General features: G+C 46.3%; 1 protein-coding gene across 4 annotated transcripts in view; it reads left to right on the top strand.

Moving 5' to 3' along the window:
- Window positions 1–20,544, top strand: part of Ralgapa2 (Ral GTPase activating protein catalytic subunit alpha 2) — a 366,249-nt gene that overhangs the window by 337,976 nt on the left and 7,729 nt on the right. For 2 of the 4 annotated variants that reach the window (XM_045156189.1, XM_045156188.1), the window contains 2 exons: window positions 4,755–4,794; window positions 8,374–12,150. In XM_045156189.1, the coding sequence (XP_045012124.1) occupies window positions 4,755–4,759 (5 nt within the window). In that variant the 3' untranslated portion in view covers window positions 4,760–4,794; window positions 8,374–12,150. Of the gene's footprint in view, window positions 1–4,754; window positions 4,795–8,373; window positions 12,151–20,544 lie in introns of those variants that run through there. The other 2 variants (XR_006638509.1, XR_006638510.1) reach the window with 2 other exon arrangements.

Here is a 20,544-nt window from a genome sequence, read left to right as displayed (position 1 = left end):
AGAGCTGGCTTAGCGATTAAGCACTTGCCTGTGAAGCCTAAGGACCCCTGTTCGAGGCTCAGTTCCCCAGGACCCACGTTAGCCAGATGCACAAGGGGGCGCACGCGTCTGGAGTTCATTTGCAGTGGCTGGAAGCCCTGGCGCGCCCATTCTCTCTCTTTCTATCTGCCTGTTTCTCTCTGTGTCTGTCACTCTCAAATAAATAAATAAAAATAAACCAATTAAAAAAAGAGAAAAGACTTCGTTTCCCATAAGACGTGTCTTTAAAAAAAAGATAACTAATGAAAAGTTATATTGACATACAATTCATATATCATACAAATCTCCATTTAAAGTATATGATTTGATACTTTTATATTTTCACAAGATTGTACAATTAACTCCTTAACATAATTCTGAGTATTTCCTTTGCCCCTAAAAACTCAAATCAAAAGTGGAGCTGGAGAGCTGGCTTAGTCAGCAAAGTGCTTGCTGTGTAAGAGTGAGGACTTGAGTTTGGATCCTCAGCACCCACACTGAAGAAGGGCACAGTAATCCCAGTGCTAGGGAGGCAGGGATAGGAATAGCTCCAGGGCTTGCTGGACAGCTAGTCTAGCTGAATCAGAGAGCTCCAGATTCAGTGAGAGACCCTGTCATGAAAACAATTGTAGAACTGATTTCAGTCTCTGGCTTCCACATGCACACAAACACATGTTCACACATACATGTACACATACAATAATCAACCCATAGCCCCACTTTCCTCCCCTAGTCCTATCAAACCACAAATCCACTTCAATTTCTTTGGATCTGCCTGTCTAAACATTTCACATAAATGGACTCAGACAATATAGAGCCTTTGACAACTGGCTTCTTTCACATAACATGTTTGCAAGGTTCATGTTGTAGCACATATCAGGTTTTTAAATTTTCTGATAATATTGTATCATCCACTCATCAGTTGATGGATATGGGGTTGTTGGGAACACTACTGCTCAGTCGTATACTATCCTGTCACTCACTAGTGTGGACTACAAGTAGTAAAGATATCAGCCCCTCCCCCATCACTATTGTGCACCTGAAACCTTGCTCTTCATGCTCTGTGAGATGTTGAGGGTTTGGAAACCTTTCTACACAAAAGCCTTACCAGAAAGTTGGTGCTGAGCTATTAATTTAAAGTGTATAATTTAGTTTTAGTCATAGTTTCTAACAGTACATAATAGGCAAAAGAAAGAGAAAAATGTCAGGAATTGTTCTCCCTATGTTTCACCTGCTCTCTGAGGTCCTGCACAGGTGTGTGCGGCACACGCAGGCACACAGGACGTGCACTCCCCCTCTCTCCCTCCTTCCCTCCCTCCCTCCCTGTTGGCCCAGCTGTACTGGCTTTCTGCTTCAGAAGTAAAGTTGATGGGCAAGACCAACAACCAGACAGAAAGCCAAGCCCAGAGCCAAAGCCAGGGCCAGAACACAGCCACTGCTGCTGGATTGGAGATCCTGGAAGCCATCCTTGGGCCATTTGGAGATGTTAATTAGGCTGGCAAATCCCTACTGGTCTTGGGTTGCCAGTGTGGAGTTGGGTGTGCAGGCTTTCCCGTCCACTGCCTGCACCTGTTCCCTTCCTCAGAGCCATTCCAAGGGGTCTGAATAATGCAGTCAGCTCTCTGGTCCCCCTCTGCCCGCCTTCCTGCTGGGAGGATAGTTAGCACTTGCCCAAAGCTGGAACCCCAGTCCACTCTTTCTCCCTCAGCCATGCCAGCTCTCAAAATCATTCTCTTTCCTAATTATCTTGAACCTGTTAATCATTTTCCACACTGACTGTTTAGTAACAAGGATCCAGGGACACCGCCACTTATTCTTGTCTGCCCCTGCCCAGCACAAACCCAGGTGGCAGTCTTGGATGGCAGGTTTTCCTCAAAGAAAAGAAGCCTGCTTCAAACCTTGTTCTTTTGCTGTCCCAGTAACCACAGCTGGAGAATGCATGTTCACCAATTCATAAAAAGTGTCTCTAGGCAAAGCTGTAGAAAGCACAGCAAATCTCCAGACAGAACTGTTGTTTCCTATGGATTTTTTTTTTTACATCCTTGTAGATGTCCAGAGTATTGGAGTCACGCAATACCAAAGAAGTAAGACATCACTCTTTAAAAGTAGCTAGATTTTCCAGGCTCAAACTCTTGTGGCTGAGCAGCCAGTCAGTCACACCTGGGCCATTTGGTGTCTGAGTTAAACTATAAGCCCCACCCCCCCAATCCCCAGGGATGTCACTTAGCTGCTACTAGTTGGGAAAGGGCTATCCCATGATTCTTTTTTGTTGTTGTTGTTGTTAAGATTTTATTTATTTATTTATTTATTTATTTATTTATTTATTTATTTATTTGAGACAGGGAGGAAGAGAGAGAGTGAAAATGGGAGCACCAGGGCCCCTAGCCACTGCAAATGAACTCCAGAGACATGCACCACCATGTGCATCATGGCTTACATGGGACCTGGAGAGTCAAACCTGGGTCTTTAGTTTTCACAGGCATGTGTCTTAACCACTAAGCTATCTCTCTAGCCCATATCCCCTGATTCTTAGCACCACCTTCTCATTCAAGATACACATTATCCTGTAGTTTATGGCTCTCAACTTTTTTTTTCTATGACCACTCACAATGAGGTCTTTTAATATTTTTATTTCTTAATTTGTCCCCTCCCTGGACACTACAGAAATACCATGCATCCATTTATATACAGTACATAGATGGTGCTTTACACATATGAAGGGTTCGGTATCTGTGCTCTCTAGGGCCAATATCACCCATTTGAATGCATGCCTTACATCTCCCATCACTTGAAGAAGCCCCTCAAATCAAGATTTTTGTCTGCTGTGTTCACTGCTACAGCCCACACATAGAATGAACATGGGTCTCAGCATACGTCTGGTGTCCCATTGATGATAAGATGAAAAAAAAAAAAATCATGATGTCTCTACTTCATCCTCCTAATCTTCATGTGTCTCCAAGCTCAGGGTGCTCACACTCCTTTTCTTCCTTCAGGGAATTCTAACAGTGTATAGGGTGGCTGAAGCTTACCCCCAGGATTGTACTAGGTAGCTGACAGCCTGCCCTGGTCCCAGAAACTAGGACCTTACCCTTGGGGAGCAGTGCCCACATGTCAAGGACTGGTGACATCTGAGCCCCACAAAATAATCAAGGCAGCTCTAACTGCCTCCGTCTCTGCATCTCCTTAACTCAACCATGGATTGGCAGTTATTGAGACATGCTTTGTGGTCCAGCATACCACACCAGGCTGCGTCTGGGAACGTTCAGGAGAGGAGCAAACCAGTCCTCATCAGCAATTACAAACAAGTCCTCCATTGTTAGTGCACCATCTGCTTTCTGGGTTCCTACCAATCAGAGGCTTGTAGGCCCAGCATACCCAGCGCTGAGAGGCCTGCAGGGGAGTGGGATCAAGGAGCCCCTTTATAAAGACAGCCGTTGCTCACATGGGAGAGTGTCAGTAGCATGATGCTCTGAAAAGCTGAGCCTCCACTTGAAGACCCATTCACAGGTTTGCTGTGTTTGCCATTTTCTGGGAGAGGAAGCAGAGCCCCAGAGCATATACAGGGAAAATAAGAACCCTAGATGATTACATTATCCAAGGAACCATGGCATCTGTACCCCACAGTCAGTCCCAGGCATAACCTCCCATGTGCCACGTGCAGAAGGAGTCACATGAACAGTAGTTGGCATCAAACCAGTGAGTCAGTGAGTGCCATAGGGTCACCAGGACTGGTTATGGATCCTGACTTCCTACCCCAAATAATCTGCTGGGGATTTGCTTTGATCATTACATTGGAAAATATGTCTTCATAGAGCTGCACACCTCCTTCAGAGACAGCATTCTAATGGCATTCTAACCATGGTTGGAAACTGGCCCAGTCACTGTGCCAACCTTGACAGATGGGGTCAGCAGAAAATTCAAGTTTACAACTGTGGCCCTGTGGACAGTGGCCCGTCTAGTGATAAGGAATTAGGAAAGTTGTGGAGACTGAAGCTAGGAAGCTACGTTTGGGTAGCAAAGACAGTGTGTGCGGCTACAGAAGACTCACAGGAAATAGGACTCACAGGAAGGGATAAGGTGAGGGAAGCTCAGATCCTCCCGCAGATCCATGTGTCAGCAAGGTCCTGTGACAATGAGATTGTGGTCCAGTTTCACCCCCACAAGGTCCCTTGCCCAAGCCTCCCTCTACACACCATGCTGCAGTGCCCTAGGGGACTGTCACGTTGCAGGTGACATAGGACTGAACTCACACACTAAGAGTGATTCAGAAACCTGTAAGATGAAACTTGGGAGACATGTAAACTTGCACACCTAGGAGGTATATTGAGGTTTTAGAGGTCATTTGTTGAATTCCAAATGTTTGTATTAAAAACTTACTTCATATGTTTCTTACTTTGTATTTTAAATCAAATCAGTCAGGAAAAGTCAGGCACTAGGAAAAGGACAAGTCTGTCAATATTGCCTTGTGTCTTCAGGCTCCTAACAAGATCTGCTTTACATACCATAGAAGTCTTAATGTCTGTCCTTTCCCACTTGTAAATGTAATGTCAGCTACTACAGGTCCTATTGAGTGGACTTTTCAAGTGAATTATCTGGTCTTAACGATTTATAAGGCCCTAGGAATGCTCAGGGAGCTTTGGAATTTCATGTATTCTTAGTACTGTTTTAATTATCAAGTTGAAGAAGTAGGGGTACCAAGCTTTTATTCACTTGACTTTTATGTTCTTTCCCTTCAGATTAAAATACACAGTGGTCTCATTACAATACTTGAGCAAGGTAAGACGGGCACTGTGATGAGTTGCTCTCCTCCCTCACCCCCACCTTCCCAGCCCCGCCTCCCACCAGCCCTGCTCGGGGGAAGGGATGTCAGATGACTAACAGTGCTACCTGCCTGCTCATCTTCCTAAGCCTGGGCCTTCTCTGCCTCCTGCCACTGTCCCCAGGGGCTCTGTCCCTGCATGTCTGTGCTGCCTGAGAAGCCCGCCTTTCTTCTGCCTGTACACTCTGGGTGGAATCCGACACCAACACCTGCCATACTGAAAAGTGCCTTTGTCACCCGTCCTCTTGTGTATAGGGCTGCAGGGAGCCATAGGCACAGGGGCCGCCCCCTTTTTTGTTGGCCAAGCCTGGAAGAGCAGAATCCTGAGATGGGCAGATAAGAAGTGGCACGTGCTGGGCTGGCCTTTGACCGTTCCCCTTAGCAGAGGCCTCTAAGGACTCCACATGGGGAAGGCAGATTGTCAAGGGGGCTGCTGAACAGAGCAGCTGGGGGAGGAGAAGCAGACAAAGGCTGGGGGAGCAGAGGGCGAGGAACCCCAGGATCTCCTGTCTAGGATCCAGAGGGCAAGCTGCCCATGGCAGGTGTGATCCCCTAGCCTGGGCGGTCTGTCTCGGATCTGGTGGGTGGCACAGTCCCCACAGCAGGACTGAATATCCACTCTGCCTTGTGTGGCCCAGCTGCACGCTAGCTCACAGGTACAAGGACAGGCTTTGATAGTGGCAATAGTAGTGCCACTCAGAGGTGAAAGAGCTATCATTAACTAGCCATGTCACCCACAGTGAAAAGTACACCACCGATGCTAAGTCACTTCTTGTCGCAACACAGGTGGAAAAGGACGTTGGAGTCTAGATGTGCTGCCTTACTCGGCACCACTCTCACCCACCAGCCAGGGATTCACAGTGACCTGACCTTCCATCCCAGCTGCCCTTTCTCCTATTCTCAGCCACGGCTTTGACCCAAGTGCTTAACTCGGGAATGGGCAGGGCGGGATTTTATGCTCCCCTTCAAGTAAGGGTTTGGGGGCAAAAGTTTGTATTCGGGGCTGGTAAAATGGCTTAGTGGTTAAGGCATTTACCTACGAAATCTAAGGACCCCGATTCGATTTCCCAGGACCCAAGTGAGCCAGATGCACAAGGGCACATGCATCTAGAGTTCGTTTGCAGTTGCTAAAGGCCCTGGCGCAACCCATTTTCTCTATCTGCCTCTGCTCCTCTCCCTCTCCCTCTCTCTATCTCAAATAAATGAATAAAATATTTAAAAAATAGTTTGTGCTCATGGGCACCTCCAAACCCTCCATGTCATGCTGCACCTGCCCCAGCAGAGGTGAATTGGGGCTCCAGTATCCTTTGAATAGGCCCCAGCTTCCATTGCCTGCAGAGGCCAGGCCAGGGCAGCATTGCTAGCAGCTTGCAAGTGGAGTTACCATACCCGGAAGGCAGCCCTTCCTTCTCCTTTATGCATTCTGCAGCTGCTGCCTCCCCATCCATCATGGGGTACAGGGGCCACATGGGAGCCATTGCAGGCTGAGGAGGGGGAGCAGCACCAAGTTGGGAACTGGAGGAACGTGTGGGCCATGGTAACACTGGCTCTGGCTGCCTCCAGGTGTGGCTTTGCTCTGCAGAGCTGCGCACTGCCTGCTTGGGCGTGTTCGTAGGACAGCTAGTGTCACTGTACATTTGTGCACCTGCAGAAGTTTCAACTGTGGCCTTCATCACCTCTTTGTCCCCCTGGGTAGAGGAGGGTAGAGTGGTCCCAGATTTAGCAGCATTTTACTCTTTCACCTAATTATCTTTTCATTAATTTTTTTTCTTTTTTGCTTCTTTATCCCAACTGTTCTGATGACAGTAGTCTGTGGGTGGCATTCCAAGATAGACTACCACCTGGGATTAAATCAGGTGTTTCCCCTGCTGTTCCTCACCTCTGACAAATTAAATGTTCCTGCTCACCCCCAACGACAAGGGGATGAAGAGATATATTTAACAACCTTATGACTGGATGATGGCAGTGTGGCCATGCTGCTGTTGTCCAAAGCCACTTGACTTTTTGCATTTTTGTGGGGCTGGAAATCAAATAGGGTCTCTTATATGCTAAGCAAGTGTTCTACCCCTAAACTTCACCTTAAGTGGCCTGTTTTTTTTGTTTTGTTTGTTTGTTTGTTGTTGTTGTTGTTGTTTTAAAGAACACAGTAGTCAAGAGGCCCAGGAACTCTCTGTTTGTCTCCTGTCACTGAGCCTAGCAGGGAAGAGATGGTGAAGGTCCTTGTCCTTGGAATGGGAGAGTATGAACCCTCAGAGCACGCAGGGGCAGCCCATCTCCACATGTCCCAGCATTTGTTAAGTACTGATTTCAGAAGCTCTTCCTTAGAAACAGGCAAGATCAGAAGATGAAAAATGACTGTCTGTGAGCAAAACAACCTACTTAAATGAACATCACATGCCAAAATAAGAGTTGTAGAGGCCAGCCTTCTAGGAGCAAGGCTTGAGGCATATTCTAAGCACAGGCCACACAGGCCACACAGGGAAAGTTGGGGCATTGAAAAATACATTGTGAGGGAAGGGTGATGAAATGATCCTCTCATTCACAGAGTGGTCCTCAGGGAGGCCCGACGGCACTGGCAACAGTGACTGAGTGTTGCAGCAGACGTTCTTCTATCCCTCTGAGCTCACCAAGGGCCACCCTGGGGGAAGGAGGGGTGTACATCCACGGGTTTTCATTTTATTCTGTTCCCGCTAGTGCTAAATAGCTGTATACTCATCTGGACGCATTGAGACAAGCAATTTAGGCCTGACCTCTAGTCTTAGGCCCTTTGGGGAATAACTGAGTAGTAATTTGTGTGAAATATCAATATGCAAATACTTAGAGATCCCAGTAATGCTGATGGATCCACAAGGCTTTCCAATCAAGTTTCAGTGGCTCTCTGTCACCTCTGCCCAGGTCTGCCTAGTGGATTTTCCTCCCTGTTGCTGCAGTCATGTTCCGTTCCTGTCATCTGTACTTGAGATTGACAGAAAGGCTGAGCTTATCTGTATCTTCTTTCATACTATAGAAAAGCCCAGGGCAAAAACTAAGAGGAACAATATTCATTTGTTGGGACTGGCTCAGTCAGTAAAGTGTGTGCCACACATTCATGAGGCCCTGAATTCGGATCCCTAGTCCCCACGTCAAAATCTGGCCATGGTGGTGTGCACCTGTAATGCCAGCACCGAGCAAAGAGATAGAAGGATCACTAGGGCTTGGTGGCTGGCTAGTCTGGTGTAATCAGTAAATGTTGGGTTCAGCAAGAGGCCCGTCTCAAGAAATAAGGTGCAGACACCCAATGTTGACCTCACTTACACATGTGCACTCCCCCCACATACACATGAACATCACCCATACATACACAAGCCAAAAAATTCATTTGTCAACTTCTTCAATAAACGTCTTTATAAACATACTGTGGGCCAGAGGAGGACATCAAACCTGCTTTCTGAAGACTGAGTGGCCTTTCTTCTGAGCACCTCACATTCTCCCTTAAATCTGTGGCCAGACAGCCTCACTGGCCTCCATCACTTGGCCATTCTCTGCTTCCTTTACAGGGGTCTTGACCTCCAGCCTGAATGTGGACCCCAAGGAGTCCAGCCATGTGGTGAAGATAGACCAGACTCTCCTACTTTCCTTCCCTTAAGCTCCCAAATCCAGACTCCAGGAAACCCGGTGACTGTCCAGCACCTGCAGCAAGCCTCCCCAGTGCTGGGCCCTCCCAAGTCACAGGTGATCTGCTTCACATGGAACTTTCAAACAGGGCTATCATCTAGTCCTGGAACCTCACAAACCTTGGGCTTCCACAGAATAGAAAACTTCACCAACTACCAGCAACAAAGCTGCTCATGTGGACAGTGGAGTAGCCTAGCTGCTCAGACAGATCACAGTAGCAAAAGATCTGGAGCCCATAGGGAGGGGCATGTGGTGTCTGTATCCCAGGTTATTCCTTTTTACACCTAAGTATGATTGGGGGGGGGGGGACCAGAAAAACAGCGGTGTAATTGAGGAATTTCCTCTGCACTGATTTTGCCAGGTCCTATGTTGGGATTTATAGTTTACTCAAAAATTTCATCATCATGGAAATTGGCTATCCCCAGAGTCTTTTCCCAGGAGAAGTTTCACCTCAGCCAGAGTCTGTTTCCACCTGGTGCCTGAGGCCCACTAACTGAGGAGGTTCTCTTGACACCCAAAGACCCACTAGGTGGTGACAGTCAAGCTCCCATCACAGAGCCCTCAGAAGTGTCTAGAAATACAGGGCTGTTTATGAGCACTTCTGTGGGACAGGGATCATTGCCAGCTCAGCATCCACACAGAAAGCTGCCAGGCTAAACCAGGCACCCCTGAGTGCCCCATGCCTCAAAGTGATCACCTGAAATCTTCTGCCTGCTGCACAGAGACCAAGATAAGTGTTGAAAACAGTTCTCACCATACAGAGTTTTAGGGTAACAGATTACACGCAAGGGATTTGAATCATATTTTTTGCCTCTTTGGCTCCAAGGGAAGGTAAGTTGAGCTGATGGTAAAGAAAGGAAAGAAGTCAAGATGAGAGGTCCTGCCTTCTGTCTAGTGCCCTTGCTAGGCACCTTGCCATCCAGCAACAGGAAGGTCAGCTCACAGAGGAGATCTCTGTGGCTCTCCCCAGAGCTCGAGCTTGCTGCACTCCCACTGTACCCCAGAGAGAAGTGCAGGAAATGTAGCAGAGGCCACCCCACCCCATTCCATGGGCCTGCTGTGTGAAGCCATTTCATAGTGCACAGGACCAGGTGGTCCTTTCGCTCAAAACAGGAAAACAGCACTTCAAGCATGGCTGCAAGGAGCCTAGTCACAGGAAGGTGGGCCCTGGTCTTAGATACCTGTCCACCTTCTTTGGCCCTTTGCCTACTTGGTCAAGGCCTACCCTGCCCACCCCATTAGTGTTCATCCTCGCTGAGAAGCCAGCTTTTTCTACCAATCATTGGGTTGCTTTGACTGATAATGACCTTGGTAGGGAAAGGGGCAGAGCCAGGAGCCAGACTCAGTCTATGAGTGAATGGAAAAGTCCTGAGAGTATCTTCTTAACAAAAGGGCAAACCTTCCAACTGCAGGGAGAATCTGACTGCTTTGGAAGGAGTGCAGGCAGCTTTGCGTCCCAGGATCATCCACAGAAGCACCTAGAGCCATCAGAAGACAGTGTAGAACAGGCCTATTCCACAGTAGAAGTAAGTAGGCTTTAATCTCAGGCAGGCCTTCTTAGGGCTCAGGGTATCCACATACTGGAGGTTTGGTGGTAATAGAAAGGCTGACCAAACATGGTATGTCCTATTGTGTCAGCAAATACCTTGATTTTTATTTCCAGACTCCTCTTTTTACATTTTCTTATTTTTGTTTTTAAGAGATCAGAGCTTTCCAGTCTGATTTGTCCAGTGTTGCTCAGACTTGGTGGCACTGATTGACCTACTTTGTTTCACGTTTACAAAGTACAGGGATCCTGCTCCTGTGGGAAGGACATTGCCTATCAGTAAATATCTTCCAGGAAAGTATTCTGTCTTCAGAATCCAGAAACCTCTGTTGTAGAATTTCTGGTCATAGTAGCTTTGGTATAGTAGTTTTTTTGTTTGTTTTTGGTTTTTGGTTTTTTTTGTTTGTTTGTTTTGTTTTTTTAAGGTAGAGCCTCACTATAACCTAAGCTGACCTAGAATTCATTATGTAGTCTCGGGGTAGCTTTTAACTCACTGTGATTCTCCTACCTCTGCCTCCTGGGTGCTAGGATTAAAGGCGAGTGCCACCAAGCCTGAATGGTAGTCTTTTTGCTTTTGTATTCTGTTGGTGATGACACCCAAGGTCGCAGCACAGCCCCTGACAGCACAGTTTGCTCCCCTGGTCTGCTCATGATTTCATTTTGCCTTGGACTGAAAATTCAATTGGAGGTAGCAAATAACTCAACCTTCCTATAACCTAATAATTTTACAATCCCATGGCCTCAGGTGACAGCTGCAGTTTTGTGACTGGAGGGCTTTTGTTTTTCCTTTTTTTTTTTTTTCCTTTTAGTCATTGCTTCTCAGTGACACTCTGGTTGGGAGACTTAGAATCTTGGAGCAGGATTCTGGCCACGGTTTGTTCACAGTCATGTGGACTTAGTCGTTCTTGTTATTTGGGGTGGAAAATTGAAATGATCGAATTTGGTGTTTCTTTTCTTCCATTAGAAAAGCAAATATTGTGCTTTTGTAGTAAATGTCTTTTAGCAAAATTGCTAAAGGTTATGCATCCGATAGAGACCATCCCAAGCCACAGCACCGTTAGTATTAGTAGGTTAGCCATCTGTAATAAAAGTGGCCCTAATTAGCCCAGAGTGTGTTGAGACTCACTGGCCTCCTGCAGGGCCTGGTCAGTTCCTTCACTCTGTGAATGCTGATTTCCGGATTTCCACGTAGAGGGAAAATGATGTTTAGCGTCTAATTGATTAGACTTATTTACTTTAAAGAAATAGTAATTCCTCAAAATGATGACCTTTTAAAAATAGCCAGACTAAAAAAAAAAAAAAAAAATAGCCAGACTTTCAGCTGATGGAAAGAAATGGAGCCAGGTGAGCTACTGTCTGGATGTCTCTCTTCAGCAGCTCAAAAGAGCTGTATGGTGTGGGGACCTTGACTTGGTGATGTGGCTCGTTGCCAGGACCCTTAGCCTTACAGAGGAGATCACTCAGTTCCAGGGAGCCACACAAATCCTGTCTTCCAGACCATCCTCAGGTGTCACTTCCTGCTTACCTCTGGCCTGTTACATTCGTATCAAACGGAGGTTTGATCAGTCCTTTAAAGTAACCCTTCCTGTGTGTGAAGTTCAGCTGTGCTGCTTTCTGTCTGCTGAAGGGAGATGTCCACATCCAAAGGGAAGCTCACACAGAACAGCCATCCTTGTAGTTGCACTCAATATCTGTGTATGGCGTACACAGTAAGTGAATGTCTTCTTATGTTTCCAGGGCTATAATGTTAGTACGTGTAAATAGAGGAAAATTTGATAGATATGGTAAATTAAGTTATAGCATGTCATTTGATTGTTTTGTGTTCTATTTAATTTTCCAATGCTGCACATCTAGGTTCATTCCTAGGTGGATGAGACCTCCACGTCTCTCCCACCTTGGCAGGAGTGTGTATGTGTGAGCCGAGACACACTCCATAAGAGGCAGCCATGCTGGGAAAGCACACAACTCCACTGATGGTGCCACTCACCTCTGCAGTTAGCCACCCTCCTTTTCCCCTTCAGTCTGATTTACTGTGATGATTTAATGAAGTAGAGACATGTGTTTCTGTCATTCTCCTAGTTTGTAGGAAAATAAACTTTATCCTGGCACCTAATAAAAATTGGTTTGCATTTTTTTATTGAGCAGTTATCCAGGAACAATTTGTTTAAGCACTTTTATTTTTGTTTGAGAGACAGAGGGAGAGGAGAAAGAGAGAAATGGTGCACCAGGGCCTCAGCCACTGAATTCAAACTCCAGATGCTTGCATCACCTAGTGGGCATTTAGGACCGTGCACTTGCCTCACCTTTATGTGTCTGGCTTATGTGGGATCTGGAGAGAGATTGAACATGGGTTGTTAGGCTTCACAGGCAAGCACCGTAAGCGCTAAGTGATCTCTCCAGCCCCAAGAACATTTAAAACCCAAAGCCTAGGTCTGGAGAGATTGCAATGACCTGGGTTCAATTCCCCAGTACCCACGTAAAGCCAGATGCACAAAGTGGTGCATGCATCTGGAGTTTCTTCTTCTCCTCCTCCTTTTCCTCCTCCTTTTCTCTCTCTCTCTCTCTCTCTCTCTCTCTCTCTCTCTTTCTCTCTCTCTGTCCCCCCCTTTCAAATACATAAAATATTGAAAGAATAAAGAGAAAGCCTAAAATTATCCAGTGTGGTAGATGGAACCATCCTGGAAGCCTGTTTCATGTGTGTGTGTGTGTGTGTGTGTGTGTGTGTGTGTGTAATTGACCTTATGAGTTATCACAAGGAATGCTAAGATCCAGACACCAGAGGACCTTCATCCAAGCGTGTTCCCCTCATTTACTTAAACCCATCCCTGCCTTCTTGATGACATACATGGCTGGGGACACTTTGTTCCTGTGACTGGTGTCAAGCATCACAGTATCCTTTGCCCCTGCTGTCTCCAGGGCAGTTCCTATACAAACCAGCCTTCTAACTCTCAAGAACCCCTGTCCTGAGGAGTAAGAGGCCTTTGAATGCTGTGTTCCTGTGACCCTTGCTAACTGTGCAGCTCAGCAGATGGCCCTCCAGAAGTCTTGGGGAGCTTTCCTCTGGTCATTTTGGAATGCTTTTCTGGAAATGAGCATTTGAAATTCAAAGGCTGTTGTTATGAACGTCTCATTAAAAGGTTACTTTCCTATGTATAGCAAAGCAAAAATAAAAGATGCAGGAGATGAAGTCATCTTCAAAAACACTTGTCAATAGAAGCTGGGAACGGGGCTGGGCTGCATGCTATTAGAGCAAGATCGCAGGACAACCAGAATCCGTCAACAAGACAAGTAGCTGACTCCTTGGCAGCAGGTGAGCCACCCCTCACACAACAGCCAGGGCCCTGGTGAGACCACAGAGGAATTAGCAAGATGAACAAGAGTGCTGCTTCCACGGCGAGCTTTACAACCTGGGCCAGTGTGATGGAGACAGACACTGAGGATACTCAAATGCAGTGCAGAAATGCAGAAGCTTCTGAGAGCTCAATACTACAGTCGACTTAAAGCATACCCATTAAGGCTCAGGGAATTTTGTGGAAAAGGGGTCAGAAAGAATGTAAGAGCCACAGCGTGGGAGGGACTATCCAGGGACATTTCCTTCCCCTTACAGTGACTGACTGCTGCTCTCAGAACTCATAACCCACAACTCAATGGTGAGTACCAGCAGTCCCACTAAGGAAGGCCTTCAGTGGAGTGGGGCAGGGAGAAGGGAATGGTACCAATATATGATGTGTCCATATAAAGTTTCTACTTAATTTAAAAAGAAAGAAAAAAAAACTTGTCATCTCAGACCATATCATCCAGACCATTAGCAGAATTCTAAGAGTCCAGCTTCCAGTGAAAAGGACCATTGCTATAAGCGATGCTCTCATGGGTCTTTCTTGGGTTTTGCCAGGTACCAGAACTTAAAGAAAAATAGTTTGTTTGTTTTTTCTCTTTTTATAGTACTGAGGATGGAATGCAGGGCCTTACACAGGCTAGGGAAGCCCACCACTGAGCCACATCCCCAGCCCTCTTCTTACTCTTTGCCTCACTAATTTGTCTTTGAACTCAACTCATTCTGTAGCCCAGGTGGGCCTTAAACTTGGGATCCTCCTCCCTCAGTTTCCTGAGTAGCTAGCATTATAGACCTGTGCCATTAGGCCCCATAAGATAAAATGTTCTTAGGGTACACCCTGACCATAATATGATTTTCTGATATTCCAAGAAAAACAGCCAAGTTTTTTGTTTGTTTGTTTGTTTGTTTTTTACTGTTTCCAACAGTAGACATCTCCCAGCAAGAAGATGGAGGCATTTGCCTTTGTTTAGTTGTGTGGGCGCCGGCGCTGGTGATTCAGCACTGTGTGTGCGTTAACTAACCCAGGCCACTGGGAGTTACTGAACCATTTATGTCAAGGAACACTATTACTGTTTGCTCTTCCCTTTATAAATAGACATGGGGGCTGGGAGATGCTCAGCGGGTAAGAGCACTTGCCGCACAATCATGAGGTCATGAGCTGCATCTCTGGCAGCCACATAAAAAGCTGGACATGGCCACACACACCTGTACCCCCAGACCTACGGAGTGGGGTTGGGGGTCAGAGACCAGAGAATCCCTGGGGCTTGCCAGCCAGCCAGTCTCTTGAAAACATGGCAGCTCTGGGATCAGGGAGAGGAAAGAAACCACACAGCAGAGGATGGAGAACAGCGCACATTCTCCTCTTGTCTGTGAGCTTGTGCACACACAGCATCTGTAAACACTACACTTAGCACACATACTACACACATGCCAAATAATAGCAGTAAATACATAGACATGGTTTTAATTGCATTTCATTTTCAACCTCCCCCTGCCAAAAAAGAGAGAAAGAAGAAGGTTGTAGGGAATGGTGACAAGGTGCACCTCTTCCTGCATGATGTGGTTAGTGAAGACACAGGCCCAGCTGGACACACTGCCCCTGTCCACTGGCTGCCTTCACCATGAACCTTGAAGCCTGAACATGGTGCCTCACTGGCCCCCAGAGATACAGTGAGTGGGGCTCCAAGAGGTACTGAATCCCCTCATTTCTACATTTTTGTGATACCCCACTTAGTACCAGTCACTGTTCATGACAATTCATGACTGTTGAAAATGTATTTTCCACATTTTTTTTTGGCCACTGTGAATGTGCCCCAAAAAACCACACCTAAGGCCATTTTGTGTCATGGGGGCAGACACATCACAAAGTGGGTTGTTGGCATGTGGGGATCCGGCTTTGCCACAAGGCTGACCTCTCTTCCCACATGCCACAAAGACCAGAAACCACCACCTGATCGCACGTTTCTGGAAAGGCAGATTGACTGAAAATAGACTTTGAAAAGAAAATAGGAAGCAAGGCAGGCTTACCATGCCCACCGGTCAGCTGCTCTCTTGGAAGGGTGCTCCTACGCTCGGCGGTCAGTCACATAGTAACATTTGTACCATGTGACCAAAACTGTGCTTGCCACCTAAGAATGTTTATGGGTAAGAGGTGTCATTAAACACAAGAACCACCATGCAGGAGCGTAGAAAGACTTGCTTCCGAAACCAAGGCAGAGGTTTGGCATGCTGTCTGCAGCCATTCCTGCCCACTCTACAAAACAGTGGAGGAGCCGGCAGGCAGCAGGCAGGCCAAGGAAGGCAGTGGTATTTCAATCTCCAGCATTCCTCTCCCACCCCCACCTCTAAGTGCCTGAGGTGCTCTCTCATGTGTACCTCCTGCTGAAGGGTCAGGTAAAAGAACTTACCAGAATTGGAATCTGCTGTTTGGTTATTGTTAGAATTTTACACTGACAGTGCTTTTAATACCTGAGTTCCTACTACTCTAAGTCAAGTTGCATAATGAGAGAGATGAGGGATTTAGAATATTTCCGCAGAGCACCTGCCCAGAATGTATAAGGTCCTGAGTCACTGGGGAAAAAAAAATGTGTATGAATACATAGATGCAGGCCTGTATTGACAAATGATAGTCTAGCAGATTCTGCCTTGTACAGTACCAAAGCCAGACACTAGGAAGCCCCCTCCTAGTCAGCACCCTTCATACCATACAAGACATGACTCCCGTCACGCTTTCCTCATATTCACACCACTGTGCTGCCTTCATATCAAACTAAATTATGGATGTGACTGAAAAGTCTATTTAATACATTTTTTAAAAAGAGAATGCATAAATGATCTCTGGAACAAGAGTGCCCTTTCCTGTGTCCAGGCAGAGTTTTTAATCTTCCATTTAAGTTCCCCCACCTTCTTCCCCTGTCAAGATGCCCATTGAATTTGACATAGACTATTTTACATGAATAGGTGCCACTCGTCAGCCTCCTCCTTGGTGTGGGGTCCTAGGGTCTGAAAATTGGAGTGTGCTTTTCACTGAGGGTGTGAAGTGGGGAGGGACCGCTATTACACATCCTGAAAGGATCTTTTTGACTTCAGAAAATAGCCTGGCCAAGAAAAGCTTTTTTCCGTGAATACTCACAGACTGCATTATGCTCCTTGGATGATAGAGGTGAGCACTTTTGATCAATATTCCCCAAGAAATGGTGAGGCTAAGTGGGAGCCCAGGGCCTTAGCAACACAACCCCTCCCTGGGCGCTGCCCAGCATCTACAGCACATCTTGCCAAGGGTTTAAACCAGTGAGGGCCGCACCATCAGGGCATCACCTTCTACAAGCTCGCCCCATTCTGTCCTCCACTTTGGAGGCTGATGATGACTGGAAAACAGTACTTGTGTGGCCTTCTCTGGGGGAGGATTTGGGCAGGGTCATCTCAGGCACCAGAAAAAGGCAAACCCCCTGGAACCACTGTGACCCAAAGACAGCAGGATGCCAGTAGGAAAACTAAAAACAGGAGTTTCTCTTAATCTAGATGATCGATTTTACTAAGCAATGTTAATATTTTAATGAAATAGGCAGAGAATAGATATGTAACACATCAGTTAGCCTATACCTTTTTCCTTCATTTTTTTGCCCATATTCCAGTGCCCCTCCCTGAGTTTGGGAATCACGTTATTCAAGGAACATTCTCTGGGAGAAAGCAATTTTCACCAGATCTGTGTAGCACACACACAAAGACATAAGGTTTTCCTTTACACAGAAGTACTGTTACATAACACATTACTCTGTCTTTAAAAAAAAAAAAAAAATCTTGCTGGGTGTGGTGGTGCACACCTTTAATCCCAGTACTTGGGAGGCCAAGTGTTGCAGTCAGGTTTGCATTGCTGATAGAAATCACCTAACCAAGAGCAGCTTGTTGGGAAAAAAGAGGTTTATTTTGGCTTACAGGCTCAAGGGGGAAGCTCCATGATGGCAGGGAAAACAATGATATGAGCAGAAAGTGGACATCACCCCAGCCAACATAAGGTGGACAATAGCAACAAGAGAGTGTGCCAAACACTAACAAGGAGAAACTAGCTTTAACACCCAAGCCTGCCCCCAACAATACACTGCCTCCAGGAGGCATTAATTCCCAAATCTCCATCAGCTAAGAACCTAGCATTCAGAAGACCTAAAGTTTATGGAGGACACCTGACTCAAACCACCACATTCCACCCCTGGCCTCCATAAACTGATAACCATACATGATGTAAAATACAATGTATTCAGTCCATATTTAAAAGTCCCCATAGTGGGCTGAAGAGATGGCTCAGTGGTTAGGTGCTTCCCTGTGAAGCCTAAGGGCCCTGGTTCAAGGCTTGATTTCTTAGGACCCGCATTAGCCAGATGCACAAGGGGGCACACACATCTGGAGTTCGTTTGCAGTGGCAAAGGCCCTGGCACACCCATTCTCTCTCTCTGCCTCTTTCTCTGTCTGTCTCTCTCAAATAAATAAATAAAACTCAATGAAACAAAAAGTCCTCATAGTTTTTATCAATTCCAATGATGTTCCTATATCCCCATGAGTCCAAGATCTTCTAACTGAGCTATAATACCAAAAAAAGATTTCCCCCAAAAAACTATAATGGCACAGGATAAACATTCAAAAGATTGCATTGAGCATAGCAAAGAAATGTTCAACCAATACAAGATTTAAAAAAACCTGGGCAAACATCAAATTTTGTAGCTTCAAGTCCAGCAACTCTAGTCAATGACAAATCTCCATGTCTGATCATTCTAACCAGCAACAAGTCTCTGGAATTCCAATTCCACCCCACCAGCTAGGCTACTCACAGTCCTGTGAAATTTCATCTGAGCAGCTTTCCTTAACAGCCATCTCCTGGTCCCCGCATCTCCACTGGGTCTCCACTGCAATCCACAGTTCATCCTCATGGCCCCATGGGATCTCCATGCAGGCATCTTGCTTCACACTGCCCATGGCCATTTCCAAAACACAAGACCGTGGGCTGGAGAGATGGCTTAGCAGTTAAGTGCTTGCCTGTAATGCCTAAGGACCCCAGTCTGAGGATCAATTCCCCAGGACCCACGTTAGCCATTAGCCAGATGCACAAGGGGGGCACATGCGTCTGGAGTTCGTTTGCAGTGGCTGGAAGCCCTGGCATGCCCATTCTCTCTCCCTCTCTCTGTCTCTCTCCCTTCCTCCCTCCCTCCCTCTTTCTCTCTCTCTCTCTCTCTCTCTTTCTCTCTCCCTCCCTCCCTCCCTCCCTCCCTCCCTCCCTCCCTCCCTCCTTCTCTGTGTCGCTCTCAAATAAATAAAAATAAACAAAACACAAGACCGTGTTGCAAACTCAATGACCCTATTTTCTGCATTTCCTATACTCCACAATACCAATTTGTTAATCCAGGGGAAATAAAGCAGACTTTGAAGAACAGGACACTTCCTGAGTACTCAGGCCTCTTCAAAAGAGTCTACATTCTTCCCTGTTGCTTCAGTGCAGGTCAGCTGGCCCAATCTCAAAGGTTGTAGTCTCTCAATTGCAGCTGAATGGGCAGCAGTTCATCCAAAGATTTTTCTTTCTGTGCCATATCCCTCTGCTCACACCAGTTCATTTCTATGCAAAGCAACCCTGAACAACTTCTCAGGATACAGGCATGACAGCAAGCTTCTCACACAAACTGCTAGCCCAGTCCAGGCAAAGCTCTTTCTTACCCTCACAAGCCAAACCTCACAGTCCATAGTTGTTCTTACTTCATTCACGCCTTTCAACTCTGACCAGAATAGTCCATCAAGCTGTACTTAAAGCATTGCAAGGCATCTATTAGGCCAAGGTTTCAACTCCTTCCATATTCCTCTTGAAAATCAGCTCCAAAAGGCCAAAGCCACACAGTCGTGTGTCTAGCAGTAATCTCACTCCTAGGTACCACTTTACTGTTGCAGTCAGGTTTGCGTTGCTGACAGAAATCACCCATCCAAGCTTACAGGCTTGAGGAGGAAGCTTCATGATGGTAGGGAAAACAACAACATAAGCAGAGGGTGGACATCACCCCCTGGCCAACATAAGGTGGACAATAGCAACAAGAGGGTGTGCCAAACATTGGCATGGGAAACTGGCTATAACACCCATAAGCTTGGCCCCAACAATACACTCTCTCCATGAGGTGTTAATTCCCATATCTCCATCAGCTGGGAATCTAGCATTCAGAACACCTAAGTTTGTGGGGGACACTTGAATTAAACCACCACACCAAGGTAGGAGGTCTGCTTTAAGTTCGAGGCCAGCCTGAGACTACATAGTGAATTCCAGGTCAGCTTCGGCTAGAGCAAAACCCTACCTCAAAGGGGGGGAGAAAAAAAAGAAAAACTTTGCAGTATTCCTTAGGCACACATGTTTCAATTTTTCATGTTCAGTGACTGCATATTATTCCTTAATACTGATGTACCGTGATTTACTCAGCCCGTTTTGAATATTAAGGTGGTCTGTAGTGTTTATTGTAACAAATATGCATATAATAAACACTGTCATACCCATATCCTGACATATATTTTTTTCCATAAGAGAAATTCCAAACCTGAAGTGACTGAGAATTACAGTTTAGTTCTGAAATGTCCAGCAGGTCTTGGTTCCAAGCTTTGGTGCCCTTACAAAGTGAGGGGAACTTGAGGGCCATTTGAGTCACTGGGCTCTTTCCCTCAAAAGGTACTGATTAAGATCCTGGTCTTTCTCTTCCTTTGTGTACTTCTCCCTCATGAGGTGAGAGGCCTGTGGCTTCAACCTGTGTTCTCACCATGATGAGCTGTCTCCCCACAGCAAAAAGACCAACCGCAATGGACATAAACCTCTGAAACTGTGAGCCAAAGTAAATCCCTGTTTTGAACTTGGTTATCTCAGATGCTGTCATATAGCAGTGGGAAGCTAACATACTGAGTCAGTATACACAGTTAACTGTAGATTGTTTAATGCCCCCCCACCCCCGCTGACACGCAAATCCATATTTTGAAGTCTTAATCTCCATGTCATAGAATTAGGAAAGACCTCAGAGAGGTAAGCAGGTTTGGATGAGTTAATGAGGTGGGTGGGATTAATGTGTTTGTAGGAAGTGCCTTGTGGATTGGGGTGTAGCTCAGCAGTAGAGCACTTGCCAGGGCCCTGGATTTGATCCCCAATACTGCAGAGAAAGAGGA

The sequence above is a fragment of the Jaculus jaculus genome, chromosome 8, assembly GCF_020740685.1.
Source record: "Jaculus jaculus isolate mJacJac1 chromosome 8, mJacJac1.mat.Y.cur, whole genome shotgun sequence".
Classification (NCBI taxonomy): Eukaryota; Metazoa; Chordata; class Mammalia; order Rodentia; family Dipodidae; genus Jaculus; species Jaculus jaculus.
This window is presented reverse-complemented; position numbering and strand designations above follow the sequence as displayed.